This window comes from Orcinus orca, chromosome 5, assembly GCF_937001465.1.
Source record: "Orcinus orca chromosome 5, mOrcOrc1.1, whole genome shotgun sequence".
Taxonomy (NCBI): domain Eukaryota; kingdom Metazoa; phylum Chordata; class Mammalia; order Artiodactyla; family Delphinidae; genus Orcinus; species Orcinus orca.
In genome coordinates, this window is record NC_064563.1 from 136,827,181 (window position 1) to 136,844,161 (window position 16,981).

Here is a 16,981-nt window from a genome sequence, read left to right on the forward strand (position 1 = left end):
ATAAAGTAAGTAAACAACAAGGACCTACTGTATAGCACAGGGAACGATACTCAGTATCTTGTATTATAATAACCGATAATGGAAAACAATCTGAAAAAATATATATGTATATATGTATAACTGAATCACTTTGCTCTACACTTGAAACTAACACAACATTGTAAATTAATCATACTTCAATAAACAACTTTTTAAATAAACTGGAAGAAAATTCAAAGGATACATTTTTACTCCTAGGTAAACTTTTCATGGCTTCTGGGGCAAACTGGGTTATACAAAAGAATAGTTTATCATTACATTTGCAGAAAAATTTACATTTCTGAAAATAATCGCCCCAGAGACCCTCGTATTCAAAAGCTGTCTTCTATCCAGACATGAATTTTATTTTTCTTTTTAAGAAAGTTCATTTTGTACGCTTTCATTTCAAAGCAATGTAAACTCAAAAACTTGGAAAGTATCTTAAAATCGATAGGGGAAAAAAAAAACTTTCCCATCAGCCAGAAATATCCCCTGTTACCATCTTGGTGATTCTCCTTACAGTGTTTTAAAATTTTCGCTTATTTGCAGGTTAAACTTTAATATTTAGGTCTGATTGTACCATATGCTTGTTTTCATTTTCTGGACTCTTAACCATAGGAGGTATTCCATTCGCCCTTAGAGACAGCTGGTGAGAACAGTTCACATTTATGTGGGCTTTGACTTCCGCAGTTGCTTCATACAAACCTCACAGAGAGACAGTGAAAAAGATGTTCCTCGTGCTACGCAGGAGGGACACAGAGTCTCAGTGAGTTGAGCAGATACCCGGTGCTGGGCAAACAGCAGAGAAACTCCCATGCCCTCCAGGAGCTCTCATCCAATGAGAGATCCAGGCACCAAAGCAGCTAACCTAACGCAACACAATGCACCGTAAGCAGCACGACTGCCCACCGCAGACCCCAGCTCCGTGCAGCAGCCCTTTCCATGGGGCATCCCCCTTTGTGCTCTGGAAGCCATTGCCCTCGCCCCTTAGGCTTGGGGTGGTAGCATCTCACTGCTGTTCCTTGCCCCGGGGTCCTGCACCATCCTTCGAGGTGTTCACATCCCATCCACACCTTTGTAAAGTCTCTTTATCAAGCTTGCTTTACGTTGTCCGATTTGAGCGCTGGGTGGCCTGCCGGAACCCTGATGATACCCACTGCTCACGTTACTATTCTTTACTCTTCACAAAGACGTACTTGATGCTCAGGCACTTAAAACATTTCATCCTATCTTCATTGGCTGCTTGACTTGCTCTGTTTACTTTTCTTTCATTCATAAGAACGCACCAGATTAGGTCCAGCAAGATGCCTCCTTTAGACTGGAGTATTCAGAAGCAGTCAGAAAAAAGATGGATCTATTCCAAGCCAGAGCGAGTTGCAGAGAACTGACCCAGGGACCAAAAGGAGGCTGACAGCTTCCTGAAGCCCCTCCAGGCAGCTTTTCTCAGCACGGATTTGAACTCACGGATCACACCCCGCCCCTCCCCACACACACATAGCAAACACATTCTAAAGCCAGATATATGGGATGTTTGCATTCCCTGGCGTCCACGCCAGTCCACAATTCATTCATTAAATGTATCATTGTTGGGTGTCTGCTATGTGCCCAACACTCCAGTGATCATGGAACTGGGCTTAGCAAAATAAATCAGAACCTTCATGAATATATTCAGATCAAGTGCTTTTATAATAATGTTCCTCACCATTTGTTGAGATATACATATTACATACATTTAGATATATCACAAAAAATATATATTCACACATACACACATATATACATATATGTTTATAGGGTCCATATATTTTTATATGTGTGTATATATAATATACACATATTACATAAACAAATATATAATTTACATATTGTATATATGTGTGTGTGCATATATGTGTGTGTGTGTGTATTTATTTAATTTAATTGTCCTTTCCTCAAGATCATTGTCTTTCCAGCTTTGTGGTGTTTACCACAGATCCTTCCTTTCTTTTTTTTTTCTTCCTTTTTTTTGGTTTAGCCATACCGTGCTGCTATGGGATCTTAGTTCCCCAATCAGGGATTGAACCCACGCCCTCAACAGTGAAGGTGCAGAGTCCTAACCACTGGACCTCCAGGGAATTTCCAAACAGATCCTTCCTTTCAACTGGACTCTTTCACGGATCTCTAGTTAACATAATAGATGGGAGTTGGAGGGCTTCCCTGGTGGCGCAGTGGTCGGGAGTCCGCCTGCCGATGCAGGGGACACGGGTTCGTGCCCCGGTCCGGGAAGATTCCCACATGCCGCAGAGCGGCTGGGCCCGTGAGCCACGGCCGCTGAGCCTGCGCGTCCGGAGCCTGTGCTCCGCAACGGGAGAGAGGCCCGCGTACCGCAGAAAAAAAAAAAAAAAAAAAGATTTCCTGCAGAAGTGACAGGGTTGAAGCTGCAGCTGCAGCGGGGAACTGAGGAGGGATGATTCTAGGACCGAGCATCAGACCTCGGAGGAGGGAGCCGGGGCTTCTGGCCGGGCTGCCTAGAGGATGTCGCAGCGCGACTGAGAGCAGCATGTGTGGGGGAAGAGCAAGCGCAGGCTGCTTCGCTTGGGTGCTGGTGGGGGAGGGGAACATGATGAATGTCGCGTGAGGAGTGAGAGGCTCCTGAGGGAACAGCGAAGGCGATCCATTATGGGAGCTGGAAGCGGTCGGGTCCTCAGTTTTCCGATGGCCCAGGTGGACGTGGGCCCAGATGGCGTGTGCAGGTGCAAGGAGAGAGCCCAGGCTGAGGAAGGACCTCCTGTGGGGCGAGCAGGCCTGCAGGGGTCTCTGGGATGGAGCAGTCAGACAGATGGAGGGGAAGGGCACCAGGCAGCCAAGGTCAGGGAGGAAGCCTCCAGCAAGAGTGTTCAGGCACCCGAGTTCCGGAGATGGGCGAGGATTACGGCCGCCACGTCTCTCTGCTAGGACAGTGGTAGGTCCCTGTGATCTGAGGGAAGGGACCCTTGTCAGGGTGTGTGGAGGGCAGAGGCACATTGAGGAATGGCTGGGACGTGGGTGGAGGGGGACACAGCGGAGGTGGCCGGCATGGAGGACCTTGGCAGAATCCTGACTGTGAAGGAAGGCGATACGGCTGGAGACAGTTTCCGGGATTGGACTGCAGGGGTTTTGTTTTTACAGGGTAGAGGAGTTTGTCATCTGTAAGACATGAACAGACAGCACAAGAAAAGTCCTGTGAGGGGACTTCCCTGGCGCTCCAGTGGTTAGGACTCCACGCTTTCACTGCCACGGCCCGGGTTCAGTCCCTGGTCGGGGAGCTAAGATCCCGCAAGCCACGTGGTGTAGCCAGGAAAAGAAAAGTCCTGTGACTGAGGGCCCCTGTGCTCTCCCTGAGACCAGCTTCATAGCATCCGCCCTCGGGCTCTGCGGGCATGCACATCCCACGGGCATCTCAGGATCTGAAAACTTTCTTGAATGGTCCTTCCCCTTTGAAAGGCAGAATAGTTTTTTATTTTGTTTTGTTTTATTTTAATGAATTTACCATCTCGTCCTCCAAACTGCCTACTGCTACTGATCTCCCCTGTCCACGGCAGTGGCACCGCCATCTCCTCTGTCCCCAGGCTGAAGGTCTGACTCATCCTCAGTGGGGCCCTCACCACCCCCCCCAACTGGAGACCTGAAGAGTGGAGCTCAGAGGTTAAAAGGTTAAACCTGCAGACTTGGGGGCCTTTCCCAGGTGTTCACGTCCAGACCCTGCTGTCCTCATTCTTTAGCCGTATGAGGTTCCGTAACCTCTCACACATCTGTGTCCCCATTCACAAAATTGATATTTTATATATATATACACCCACACTCTCTCTCTCTCTCTCTCTATATATATATATATATATATGTATATAAATGTATATGTAATATAAACAACCTATTAGATATCAACTAACCTATTAGAGATTATATAAGCAACTTATGATACATAATAATGTATCCTATCCTATATATAGTCTCTCTAAAATATAAGATATTATAATAAACAACCTATCTCATGGGGTTGTTGAAACATTGTATCAGTTCACATACAAGTGCTGAGAGCAGAGCCTGGCAGAATGTTAGCTGTTATAGTGAGCTGAACTTCGCGAGGTGTCTAGAATTCTCTTCTTCTCCATTCCCTTCTCTTCAAACCCTTAACTCCTCCCAACGTGTATTATTAAAATTGCTTCCAAACTAGTCTCCCTGCCTTTGGTTCCTTTCCTCTCCCAGGGCATCCCATACACTGTCCCCAGAGGAAGTAGCATCAAGGCATTTTTTTAGTCTCCCTGTTGCTTGCAGAATAAAGTTCGAAATCTTCAGCTCAGCGTTCAGAGGTAGCTTGGTCCTGCTCCATTTTGCTTTTCCGGCTCATCTACTGCGTCTTCCTTGCCCACGCCCGCTATTCCAGCTCACGCTGAACCCCTAGACTCCCACGAAGTGCTTCTGGCCCACTTGCCTTGGTGTTTCTACCTTTCTCTCTTTGCCTGCCTCTGTCCAATTCATGCTGCTTCTCCCATGACCAAGCCCCTCTGCTCCATAAAGCCTGTCTTGACCACTCCGGTCCCCGGCAACTTCTCCTGCCTCCAACCCCATCACCTCTTGTCTGGACCAATCACTGCTGACACTCACTCCGTGTTTCACATTATTAGCCGTCAGGTTAATGTGGGTTTTGTCTCTCCAGCCCCATCCGACATCCTGCGAATGCAAGGCAGGCTTCTTCTGACTTGTTTTTCAGACGGTACCTAGCCCAGTGCCTTGTCCTCCGTACGTGTTCAATTAATATTTACTAATTGTGATGGCATCGTGCCAGGGTGCTGAAAACCACATCCTTGTGTTTATTCATCCATCTATCCTTTTGTTCATTCATTCATTCGTTATTACTGGATTTCCACAGTGGACCAGGCTGTGGGAATTAGATAAGGAACAAGATAGAAATAGTCCCCGTCCTCATGGAGCTTATGCTCACACAGGGAGAAGGATTCTCAGAATTAACCAATAACTAAAATATTTCAGAGAGGTAACGCTCACAAAAGAAATACGAATCTTTATTCAGTGTTCTGCGTGCTTTGCCTCTTCTATATGCGAGGCCCGTCACCTGACTGGGGAGACAGGGGCAGTGCCCAGTACAAGATGCAAATACAGGGCCCCTTGTTCGAAAATGCATAAGGATTTCCGAGCAGTGACAGCAGAGCGTTCGAGCAGTCTGATTAAAGTAAGCCCTTCCAGGCCTGCCTGTGTAGTATTGATACCTAGCCCATGCGGGGTGCTTTGATGAGACAGAAAATAATCAGAGAAACGATCTCCGTGAGATGTGAGATCCAGCTCAGCATCCTTATTTACAGAAAATAACAGTAGCTACGTGGTGGCCATACGTGGAATCCAACCAACATGAGGTTCTTGATTTTTTTTTGCCTCTCAGATTGCTTGTCTTACTCGGCTTTGCAAGTATTATCCAGGAGGTGTTATGGGAAGCAGAGATGCAAAATCCTCGTCAACAATCACCATTTCGGAAGCCCCTGTCTTCCGGGAGTGAAGAAATACCTCACCGTCGCCTACGCATGTGGTAAGAATCCACCCTCCCCAAGCTGCTTGGAGACCCTGCCTCTTGGGGAGGTGGTGAGCATGTGAACAGGAGTTTTCCGGTAACAAACCATTGCATTCACTCTACCCTGAAACTGTGCTGTCATCCCAGATACTGGCGAGCCTCTTCTCCTATCCCTTAGCCTTGTTTATGACATTCGCCTCAGATAAGCGATCGAATTGTCTCTGGTCCACATTTGTTTTAAAAGTGCTTTTAGCAATCAGATTGGCAGCAAGCGGGCTGGGCAGGAAAAGAACAAGCAAATGGGATAAAATGGATGTCACTGAGAAGAATGATTTCAAGCTGGGTTCTTAGGAGGCTCTGAAATGTATGGGTACGTCACACAAATTCACTCAGTATTGCTGGACTCCCAGCTAATCTTCCATCCCAGCCTTTAGGCTGTAAAATGACTAATTCTCTGTGCTGCCGACAGCCGTTTTATCGACGTACCCCCGGGGTTAAACCAACAGATCAAATGCTTACCCCACAGCCATTAAATATGTTACATGACAGCATCACTTTGCTTTCCTAGTGTCTTCAAATAATAAAATGAAATTGCTCATTCATTTGATTCTAATTTTATAAAGCCGCCTTTAAAAATCAGGTGTTAATTACCCTCAGAGGGTGCCGTGGATTTCTGGTTTGTAATCCTGACATGTGAACTGGTTTTTAGAGGTGTTTTTTGTTTTTGTTTTTGTTTTTTTTGAAATAAGTATAGAAGCAAAGGGAAAGCAAAGAACATCATAACTGAAGAACCCCATACTTTTGCTCATGGAAACCCCTTTCCCCCTGCCAGATACCCCTAGCCTGTCTTTTTTTTTTTTTTTTTTTTGGTAAGAGCTTTATTGAACTATAAATCACAAACTATACAATTCACCCATTGATCATACAAATCAGTGATCTTAGTAGAGTCACAGAATTGTGCGACTCCCACCATAATTCATTTAAGAACATTCTCGTCACTCCCCCAAAGAAGCCCTGGACCCTTCAGCGGTCACTTCCCGACCCACCCCTCACCCTCCAGTCCCACCCAAAGCAACCACCACTCTCTGTCTTTACTGATTTGCCTCTTCTGGACATTTCATATAAATGGAATCGGACAATACATGGTTCTTTGTGACTGATTTCTTTACCTAGTATATGTTTTCAAGGTTCATCTATTTGGAGTACGTGTCAGTACTTCGTTCCTTTTTATGGCCCAATAATATTTCGTGACATCCCCAACCTTTTCTATCCCGAGCTCAAACCGTTGTCCTCTGCAATAGCAAAGCTGTAATAGTCACAGTGCAGTGACTACAGGATCGTATTCCCGGAGTAACAGCACCCACACTCACATTCCAGGAAGCACGGTTTTATTTGCTTCCAGTCTATATGCTGGCTCCCGTGTAAAGCAGCTCTGGGTAGCATGGAGCCCGTTCTGGCTGAGTTTCCCCAAGATACCAGACAGATCACTCTGAAGTTCTAGTGACTCCAGGCCTCTCCAGCTGAGCGTTGAGGGAAGGGCAGGACGTAACCTGCAAATAAGGGGATTTCCTGGTGCGCCTTCACAGGCGAGGCCAGAGCAGTTCCCAGCTGAGGCTGCTCTTCGCGAAGAGAAGGTGGACTTTCAGAGCCTGGGGGTCACGTGTTCCAGTCCAAGCTTCCTCTCCCTCATTCGCTCATTCAGCACACTGTGGGCGTGTTGTCGTTAAAAAAGAAAAGACGTTGTCCGTGTCCTCATGGAATTATCAGCTGCGGGAGAGAGATGGGCATTAAACAAATAACCAGAGAAATGTGTCGTTACCCACCGTGATAAATGGTGCTTCTGAAAAGGACAGGATGCCATGTGGAAGGATAACAGTGGAGGGGCCCTTTTAGCTGGTGGGAGGTGGGGGAACGGAGACGTTTTCCAAAGAGAACTTTCCTCTGGGGCGAATTTGCCCCTGTCCTCTGAGGGGTGGGCAGGCGTGAGCTGGCAGGTGCTGAGTGGGGGAGACGAGGGCAGTGGGTGAGGTGGAAGGTGGATGAGGTGGCACGGGAGGGGCCGGGACCAGATCCCACAGGGTCCTGGGAGGAGGTGCCACTGGAGAGTTTTAAGTAAGGGAGTCATTTGGTGATGATTAGACCCTTAGAGGACCACTCCGGCTGCAGGGTGGAGGGTGGGCTAGAGCGGGATGGAAGCAGAGACCAGTCAGACAGCGGCAGGCAATGACTCGGACCCGAATGGCGCTAGAGGACGTGGTCAAAACTGGGTGGATTGAGAGGTTTGGGAAAGTAGGAAGACATTCGAGACGCTGGAGAGACCTGGCCTATTTGGGCAAGATTGGGGTCCAGAGAAGGTGACGAGGGCGGGAAAGATTTGTCCCTTGTCCCAACGGGGTGGGACAGAGGCTCTGGGAATGGATGGAGGGAGGGCTTGGGGTTCCCACCGCATGGGCCCTCTCTTCCCAACCTTCTCAAGATAAGTGCGAGCTGAGGTGTTCCGCTGTGAGGACTTGGGGGAGGAGAGAGGGGTTTGAGGAGATGGGAGAAGGTCTGAAGTAAGGGCCGTGGGGGCAGGCTGACTTCGGAAAGGGCGGTGGTGACGGAGCTGGGTGTGTTGAGAGCCCAGGGGTTTAGCGGTCAGCGTTCTGGGGGACCCTGGTCTGCCCGGTGGTGGGTCCCTCCCTCAGGACCAGCTTCTTGAGGGCCGGCACGGAGCAGAGGCCTGCTCCAGCCTCACTGGGCAACGGGGAAGGTTCTGGACGAGGTCGAAGGATGGCAGAGGGAGGCATCCAAGTGAGTCCGCTTGCGGGTGGGAAGCCGAGGTCAGAGAGGGGGCTTTGCATCTTGGTTTCGGACGTGGGACCGTGGACAGTGGCCCCCTGTCCTCGGCGTGGTTCCCCAGGAGTTATCCCAAAGGGAGGTGGTGACCCTCAGCCTGAGGCCACTTAATGTTCCCAGCCCAGCCCCGACTGTCCAAGCAGACACCTTCTAAGGCAACTTCTAACCACCTTCTGAGTGGTTGACGTTTTTTTTCTTTTTTAAGTGGTTGACATTTAAAATTATTTCTCCCCCCGACAGATGACCCTTCACTGTGAAACCTGAATCATGAAAACATGATTTGCAATGTCTGCATATTTTGTAGATTACCAAATGGGCATGAAAGGTTTTACATTTTAAAAACATGAGTTCTACTGATGTGGGAGTTGATACAAAAACAGAGGATGTCGGGAATTAATTTCTAAGAGAATCTGTCTTACTTGGGACTCTCTGGATATGAATGAAGAAACCAAGTTGAGCTGGTTTAAGCCGAAAGGGGGTTGAGGTTGGGGAGGTACCCTGAGGCTAGAAGGCCGTCTCCAGAAGCCAGGGCCGGAAAGCAAGGCCTCAGGGTGGGCCCAGCTGGAGACTTCACGTTGATGGCAGCGGTCCCTCACCTCTCTGCCTCTCTCTCTCTCTCTCTGTCTCTCTCTCTCCTCCCTCCCTCTCTCTCTGTCTCTCTCCCTCCCTCTCTCCCTCTCTCTCTCTCTCTCTCTGTCTCTCTCTGTCTCTCTGTCTCTCTCTGTCTCTCGCTCTCTGTCTCTCCCTCCCTCTCTCTGTCTCTCTCTCTGCCTCTGTCTCTCTCTCTCCTCCCTCCCTCTCTCTCTGTCTCTCTCCCTCCCTCTCTCCCTCTCTCTCTCTCTGTCTCTCTCTATCTGTCTCTCTCTGTCTCTCGCTCTCTGTCTCTCCTTCCCTCTCTCTCTGTCTCTCTCTCCCTCCCTCTCTCGCTCTCTCTCTCTCTCTGTCTCTCTGTCTCTCTCTGTCTCTCCCTCCCTCTCTCTGTCTCTGTCTCTCTCTCTCTCTCTGTCTCTCTCTCTCCTCCCTCCCTCTCTCTCTGTCTCTCTCCCTCCCTCTCTCCCTCTCTCTCTCTGTCTCTCTCTGTCTGTCTGTCTCTCTCCTCCCTCCCTCTCTCTCTGTCTCTCTCCCTCCCTCTCTCTCTCCCTCTCTCTCTCTCTCTCTGTCTCTCTCTCTCCTCCCTCCCTCTCTCTCTGTCTCTCTCTCCCTCCCTCTCTCCCTCTGTCTCTCTCTCTCTCTCTCTCTGTCTCTTTCTCCCTCCCTCTCTCTCTCTCTCTCTCTCTCTCTGTCTCTCTGTCTCTCTGTCTCTCTCTGTCTCTGTCTCTCTCTCTGTCTCTCCCTCCCTCTCTCTGTCTCTGTCTCTGTCTCTGTCTCTCTCTCTGTCTGTCTCTCTCTCTCTCCCCTCTGCAGACAGCCCTCTGACCCTGGGCTGGATGCCATACAGCTATCCCCACAGCCCGAGTGGTTCTTCTGTTAGATTTTTATGTTCGAACAACATGAAGACTGGCAATCTGGCAACTTAATTCCAAATTTCTAACAGAGAGCTATTTAATTGGCTGGACTGGGGTCCAGTAGCCCCCTCCTTTGATCTGCCTTGGCCAGAGACCATGTGATGTGATTATAAACATGGCTGCTAGAGAGGAGCCCAGCCAACCCCCTACTCAAATCAAGATGCTCTTACCTAAGAGGCTCATGGAAGATCCACCCCTATAGACATCTGTTCCACTACCTGGCTTCTGACCGCAGTGTCCAACCGGGCTTCGCTATTCTGCCCAGCAATCTTGCTGCGCCCACCCAGGAAATACCCCGCCCCTTGGGTTGGGGAGAGGTTGCCTCAGTGCTGTGAGCAATGTGGTCCCTGCCCTCATGAGCTATAGGATGGAATGTGGTGATTCCAGGCTCTGGTGACTTGGGGGACCAGGAGGGCTTCCCAGGGGAGTGGCGTCTGAGGCAAGTGAGACCAGGCGTGTAAGGAGTCAGCAAGGTGACGGGCAGGCAAAGGCTGGGAAGTGAGCACAGGAGCAGGACCGAGGGACCTTGGGGGATGGGCGACTAAGGATTGGCTTGTACCTAAGGGCAGCAGGGAGCCCTTGGAGGGTGTTCTCCGGGGACATAAGTAATTTGCATTTTGATAGGAACACCCCTCCCTATTTTATAGCTTCCTTTAATCCTGCCTTCCCCTCCCTCATTGCTCGTAGGCTGCGTGGAGAATTTCAGCGTCTTGGTGTACCCTCGGGGGAATGATTCAGGCTGTGGGCCTTTTGCCTTTTGAACTGTAGGCGGTGCATCTAGTTGAGAGCGGAGCAATCAGTCTTTGACTGGGCTGGGAGATGCATCGCTGGAGCTCCCTTCTTTAATGCATGGCTAGACGAGGTCCTCGCTCTCAATTTTTATCCAGGTTTTATTATTAGCCACATCTCTTGGACAGGATAGGTTTCAGACTTTCCTCCTATTAGGAGGAGGCAGACCTGGAGAATGGCCTGCTCTCCCCTCACCCCGACGGGGAGGGCTTCTCCCTGGGTCCACAGCCACTGGTCCTTGAGGGTCACCAAGACAGAGGCACAGCCAGCATCCCCGCCCTGACAGCCAGCATCCCCGCCCTGACAGTTCCTGAGAGGGACAGGAAACACATGGACCTCAGCCGGGGGCCTGCAGCTCCTCCCAGGAGATGGGTGCCAGGATTTGGGGGCAGGAGGGATGGTGGTACTGTAACCGAAAGTGGGGTCCAGCTGCTCGCTGCTTAAAAGTCAATAAAGAGGCCAGGTTGGTGGAAAAGGAAGTGTGCTTTCTTTTGGATGCCGGCAACCTACGCGGGGTGGGAGGGAGGGGATGCCTGTCCAAAGGCCGACTCCCCCCACTGACATCCAGTGGGCAAGACTTTTATAGGCTGAGGGAGGGGCTACGTGCAGAAACAGCACAGTCAGCTCTGACGGTCATCTTGAAATTGGTCATCGGTGGTCTGACCAGCGTCATCTTGATTGTTTTAAGTACAGTTAATCTTCAGTTCCAGGGTCGGTGTGTTCCCATTTCCTTGAGGCCAATTCTTGGAATTGTGACACCTTACGTCATGGCTACAGTCTGGTCAACACGTAGTTAACTTCTCTTGCCTGGCGGGGGTTTCAGTATCTATAAGACAGCTCACAGGATATGGCTCAGAATATCTATAGCCCTTGAGAAGGAACTAATGGTCCTTGACTATGCTTAATGACTAAACTATTATTATTTGGTCTCCTTTGACTGTTTTCCTTTCTTTCTGCATTTTCTCACTTCTCTGATTAAACTTATTCTTTGGCTAAAGTTTTTCCACAGGCAAAAGGCAGGCAGAGGACATAGGGGAGAAAGACCGTAAGGTCCTGCTCTGTTTCAGTACCAGGGTTGTGTGTAAAAGGAATAGATGCCAGGATCTGGGGACAAGAGGGATGGTGGTACCAGAATTTGGGGTACCCCCTTCTGTAGGTGCTAGGATTGGGGACAGGAGGAGTAGGTGCTGCAGGTTTGGGACAGGCGGGATGGGGGGAGAGACAGGATTCAGAGGTGCTCATGCAATCTGGGTACCTATTGAGAGGGTAAGCAGAGATCTTTTTTGTCTCTGATGTGAAAAATTATGTGGGGCTCTAATTTCAACCTGTGGAGGCTTCTTTCTTAAAGTCTACCCGGATCCAGGCTTGACACAGATGTACTCAGGAAAAAAAAATTCAGGAAGGGGGCCTGCCTAAATTTAGCGAACCACTGGAGCCCATTAGAATCATCATCTCTGGTTTCACCTAAGAGGCTTGAGGGGGACTATCTGAGTGGGAATTGCTTTGCCATCTTTATAATCCTTTAAAACAATCCTGTATCGGGTTCCCAAAGGCTGAACGTCCCAGCATCACAGAAAAGAGTAAGGGCATATGTGAGTGAGACCAGGAGTTGAAGCTTCGCCCTTTGCTAGGTGAATGGTTCATCTCTGAGCCTCAGTTTTCCCATCTGCGGGAATGGGAATGACACGCATCTTCATGGGGTCACTAAGAGGACTGCACAAGAGGCACTGTTTAAATGCTGAGCACAGGGTTCGGCACGTGGTGGGAGCTCCATGAAAAGGGGTTTGCTGGCATTTTCACAAAAGGACCTCAAGTGGAGAGGGACGGGTTTAGGGGTGGTAGTAAATGACACGAAGCCCCTGTCCTCATTCAGAATCAGTTTGAAACAGGAGATGCGAGAATCTGACAGGTGTGTTGACACCTGTTGTTACCTTAAAGATCCTAAAAGATTCTCCCAGGACGAGAGCCATTTTCACGTAGTAAATCAGCAAGTTCCCTGACGTGAGCCTACGGCATACAGAGGCGATTTAATGTTTTATTCTGCAAAGCTCATTCCTCCCAAGCAATTCCTCCTCGCGCTGGAAAGCCTCTGGCATTTGTAGGGAGCCCAGCCCTCCTGCGGCTGTATCTCGACTACAGGCCAAGAGGCAGACGTGGGAAAGAAACACCACCCCTGCAGAGAGGACTTAACTCCTGCCGAGGAATCAGGACGCAGAAGTGATGGAGAGGTTGTTCATCAGAAAGCATCCGGGGCAGCACAGCCCAGCTGTCTGGGGCACCGCCGGCGTCCCAGGATCAGCAGTGTGCCTGCCCCTTGGTCGGCCAAGGAGCATTCCCGGGGGGAGGGGTGGACAGCTTACGCCGCCTCTGTCCCCATCACTGTGCCGCCCTGGAAAGTGACCCTCGCTGCTGACGGTCACAAAGGCGCCAGGGCCTCCTGCACGTGGAAAATTCACAATTTAGGAACGTCCTCTGGTTGTTGATCCTGGGACATCCCCAAAAGACTTTTGTTAAGCACTTTGAGAAAGGAAATGAGGTTTTCTTGCTGCTGAAGATGGCTTACCAGCTCTTTTCCAAAAAATCAGTGCAGTTGAACTTGCCCGGTTTGTATTGGCTTCACTTCTATTTCCTGTTGCCACTTCTCCCAGATACCAGCTGAGCCGAAGAACAAACAAAAATAATTTTCTGTAGCGAAAACATTTGGTTTCCTCTCCCTCCTCCCAGCTGGCTGCAGTGCACCGGCTCTTCAGAATTCTTGCTTTGCCCCCCTGCTCAGCTCCTGCTACCGTCTTGTCCGCTTTGCCTGGGGGGTCTTGAGATATGGATGGTTTATTCTTAAGGTCAGTTTGGAAGAATCTTTAACCATCTTCCAAGGGAGTCTATTTCACGGCCCTCTCTCTTCATCCTTCTGTCATCCTTTCTTATAATACTGAGAGCTGCGTTCTAGCACAGAGACTTCGAATTCTCTCAGGGTTATTAAGGAAGGAGTGAGTTAAAGAGAGTGAACAGAAAGTGGAATCGCAGCCGGGAGAGGTCGGTGATGAGTTTTGAGTCGGTCCCATTCATTTTGTTTCACTGTGTCTCAGGGAAGTTGATGTTCAGAGTGAACAGCGTTATTGAGGTGTGATTTACATAGCTTAAAATTCACTTGTTGTAAGTAAAAATGATCCAGTGATTTCTGGTAGATTTACAGAGCTGTGCAGCCTTCACACTCCAATTTTAAAATATTTCCAAGATCCCCAAAGTTCTCTCACGCCCATTTGCGGTCAGTCCCCATCCCCACTCCTGTCCTCGGCAACCACGAATTTACTTTCTGTCTCTTTTTCTGGAGATTTCATAGGAATGGAATCGCACCATATGTGGTCTTCTGTGTCTGGTTTCTTTCACTGAGCATAATGTTTTTGAAGTTCATCCGTGTCGTAGCAAGTGTCAGTGCAGTCGGTCCTCTGTATCTGTGGGTTGCACGTCTGTGGATTCAACCAACCACAGACTGAAAATATTCGGAAAAAGAATTCCAGAATGTTGTAAAAAGCACAACTTGAATTTCCTGCACACTGACAACTATTTACATAGCATTTACACTGTATTTACAACTATTTACATAACATTTACAGTATACTAGGTATTGTAAGGAATCTAGAGATGATTTAAAGTACACGGGAGGATGTGCATAGGTTACATGCAAATCATATGCTATGTGTATTAGGGACTTGAGTGTCTGTGGATTTTGGTATCCAAGGTGGGTCCTGGAATCAATCCCCCAAGGATACCGAAAGATGATTATACTTCATTCCTTGTTATTGCTAAATATCATTCAATTGGATAGATATGCCATATCTTGTTTATTTGTTCTCTATGTTGTTTTTTTTAAATACTGCAAGATAGGCCTAAAGTTTAACCTTTCTGGGACATTTGATGATCACATGGGTACCGTTGGTGTATGTATGTGAGTGTATTGGACAAGCAGAGTGATTTATGTACTGATTTGAAACTTGATCTCTTTTTGTCTTATCTACATTGCATTTTAAAGTTGTATTATGTGTACAAAGTATTTAAAATATTTCTTTTTGGTTTTTAGTTCCCAAGAATATACTCACAGCGATCGATCCATCCGTTGCTAATCTAAAACCTTCTGTGAAACAGAAAGACGGTGACTATGGTAAGGTTTATGGCTTACTCGCAGCATTTCTCTTTAAGTGAAGGTGAACAGCCCCATGTGACCGCAGGTGGGTGCACGCTGGTTGGGATGGAAGGTGTGTGAGCTGCCAGCTCTGAGGATGGCAGTGCTGTGGCGGATGGTTGCAAACGGTGGCCAGCATTTTGTGCTTTAAATTATAAGTAGGATAAATCCCCCTTCCATTCCCTCTCTTATTTCCTAAAAGAAAAGTCACCTTGAAAAGAGATCTGCTCCGAAATAAATCTGGGGTTCCTGGATTATCCGACGAGCTTGTTGGAAAGAGGATCCCATAGGGCAGTGGTCCCCAACCTTTTTTTGGCAGCTGGGACCAATTTCGTGGAAGACAATTTTTCCACAGACCGGGGCTTGTGGGGTGGGGAGGGATGGTTTCGGGATGATTCAAGCGCATTGCATTTACTGTGCACTTTATTTCTATTATTATTACCTTGTAATATATAATACAGTAAGTGTACACCTCACCCTAATGCTGACAGGAGGTGGAGCTCAGGCGGTAATGCAGACGATGGGGAGCGGCTGTAAATACAGATGAAGCTTCGCTTGCTCACCTCCGCCCACCACCTGCTGTGCCGTCCAGTTCCTAACAGGCCACAGACTGATACCAGTCTGTGGCCCGGGGGACGGGGACCTCTGCCATAGGGAGCCTGGGTGGGCCACACCCAGGCTGGACCTGTGTGCTTCTATCCACAGGTGCCCTTCTTCCTGAGGTTTTCACCGGCCTTTTGCAAATAAGGGGATGAACGTTTTGGTCTTCTTATCAAATCTAGAATGGAGTTCAGACCCAGACCCTTGGGGCTCTTGATAGAAATTACAGAGCCCCCCCCCAAGACAATCTATATAAGATATTGCACTTTGCAGGTTGAGAATTGGTCTTGTGTTACTTTGATTACATTTATGAAATTTTCCCCCTAAGAATAAAACTAAAGTGTGCTTGTTATGGAGCACACAGGAAAGCACCAAGAAATAGAACTCACCCTTAGTCTCAAAGCTTAGAGATAACTATTGTTAGTATCCTATGTTCTTCTAGTTCCAGCCCTCCAGCTCTCCACCAGGCTCTGCCTCTCCCAGCCCCTCTGCTCTTTCTAAGAGGTCTCCCACCCAGATCCCATGAATATCCTGGTCCCCCTGGCGTGGAGGCCTGAGAGCCGTGTCTGACATTCCCAGGGGTCCCCAGGGCCCTTAGCCTACCCCATCAGGGGCTCCCTAAGCTCCATCGCAGCAGCTTAACCAGGCATCCGAAGCCAGAGCTGCCCTGTGTTCTGCTTCATTTCCAAAAATGTAGCCCAACACAACCTCCCTCCATAATTCCAGGCCTTCTTACCTGTGGTGAACAGAGCAGACAGCAGCTCTGTGGTTAAGTGGGACATAATTAAATCTCCTAGAGGCATGATGAGTGCCATTGCCTTAAAATGGGAAAATAAATGTGTTCCCTTCTGCGGTAGAGTAGATGAGTGAAGTTGGAACCAACACATTTTAGAATTTCTGAATCCCTTTTATCACTTAATATTTTCAGAGACTGCTTACTAAATGCTCTTCCTGGCTTAGTCTTCCCTAATTTTGTCAGAGGCCCACTTATTGGATCTCTATGACTTTTTATTTATTATGGCAGTCCTGGATTAGGAAAAAATGCATACTGTGAACAGTTGTGATTAATCGATCTTGCATTTTTTACGAAACAGGTATAAACTTTGACCCAAGGAAACCAAGAGTTCTGAGGAAAGATGGAGCTATTGTCAGCCACTCCCTGGCAGCATTTGCTTACCTTCGAGGTAGGTCAGTGAATTAATAACGGATTTACTGAATTCTTACTCACAAATGCTCTGTTTAATTACAACACTTGGTTGGCTAAAGAAAAAGGACTTTAAGTTTGACACAGCAACTGCAATCTTCTACAATCCAGAAACACAGAGGCCTGAATTTAGGTATGCTTGCCACTGGCAACCAACGAGAGAACCACACAGGGAAGTAGCAAAGGCTAAAGTCACACTATGTAGCAGTTGGGCTCCATGGGAATTTTCCACTTTGCAAAGTAGGAAGCTAAGGAATGCATTTTCCAGCTGTAAAATTTGGGAAGGGCATAGGATTATTGAATTCCAC

General features: G+C 48.3%; 1 protein-coding gene across 3 annotated transcripts in view; it reads left to right on the forward strand.

Annotated features, from left to right (window-relative positions):
* EVA1C (eva-1 homolog C) overlaps positions 1 to 16,981 on the forward strand; it is an 85,299-nt gene that overhangs the window by 59,222 nt on the left and 9,096 nt on the right. For all 3 annotated transcript variants that reach the window (XM_033418193.2, XM_004264513.4, XM_033418196.2), the window contains 3 exons: positions 5,432 to 5,575; positions 14,768 to 14,848; positions 16,564 to 16,653. In XM_033418193.2, coding sequence (XP_033274084.1) covers positions 5,432 to 5,575; positions 14,768 to 14,848; positions 16,564 to 16,653 — 315 coding nt within the window. The remainder of the gene's footprint in view (positions 1 to 5,431; positions 5,576 to 14,767; positions 14,849 to 16,563; positions 16,654 to 16,981) is intronic.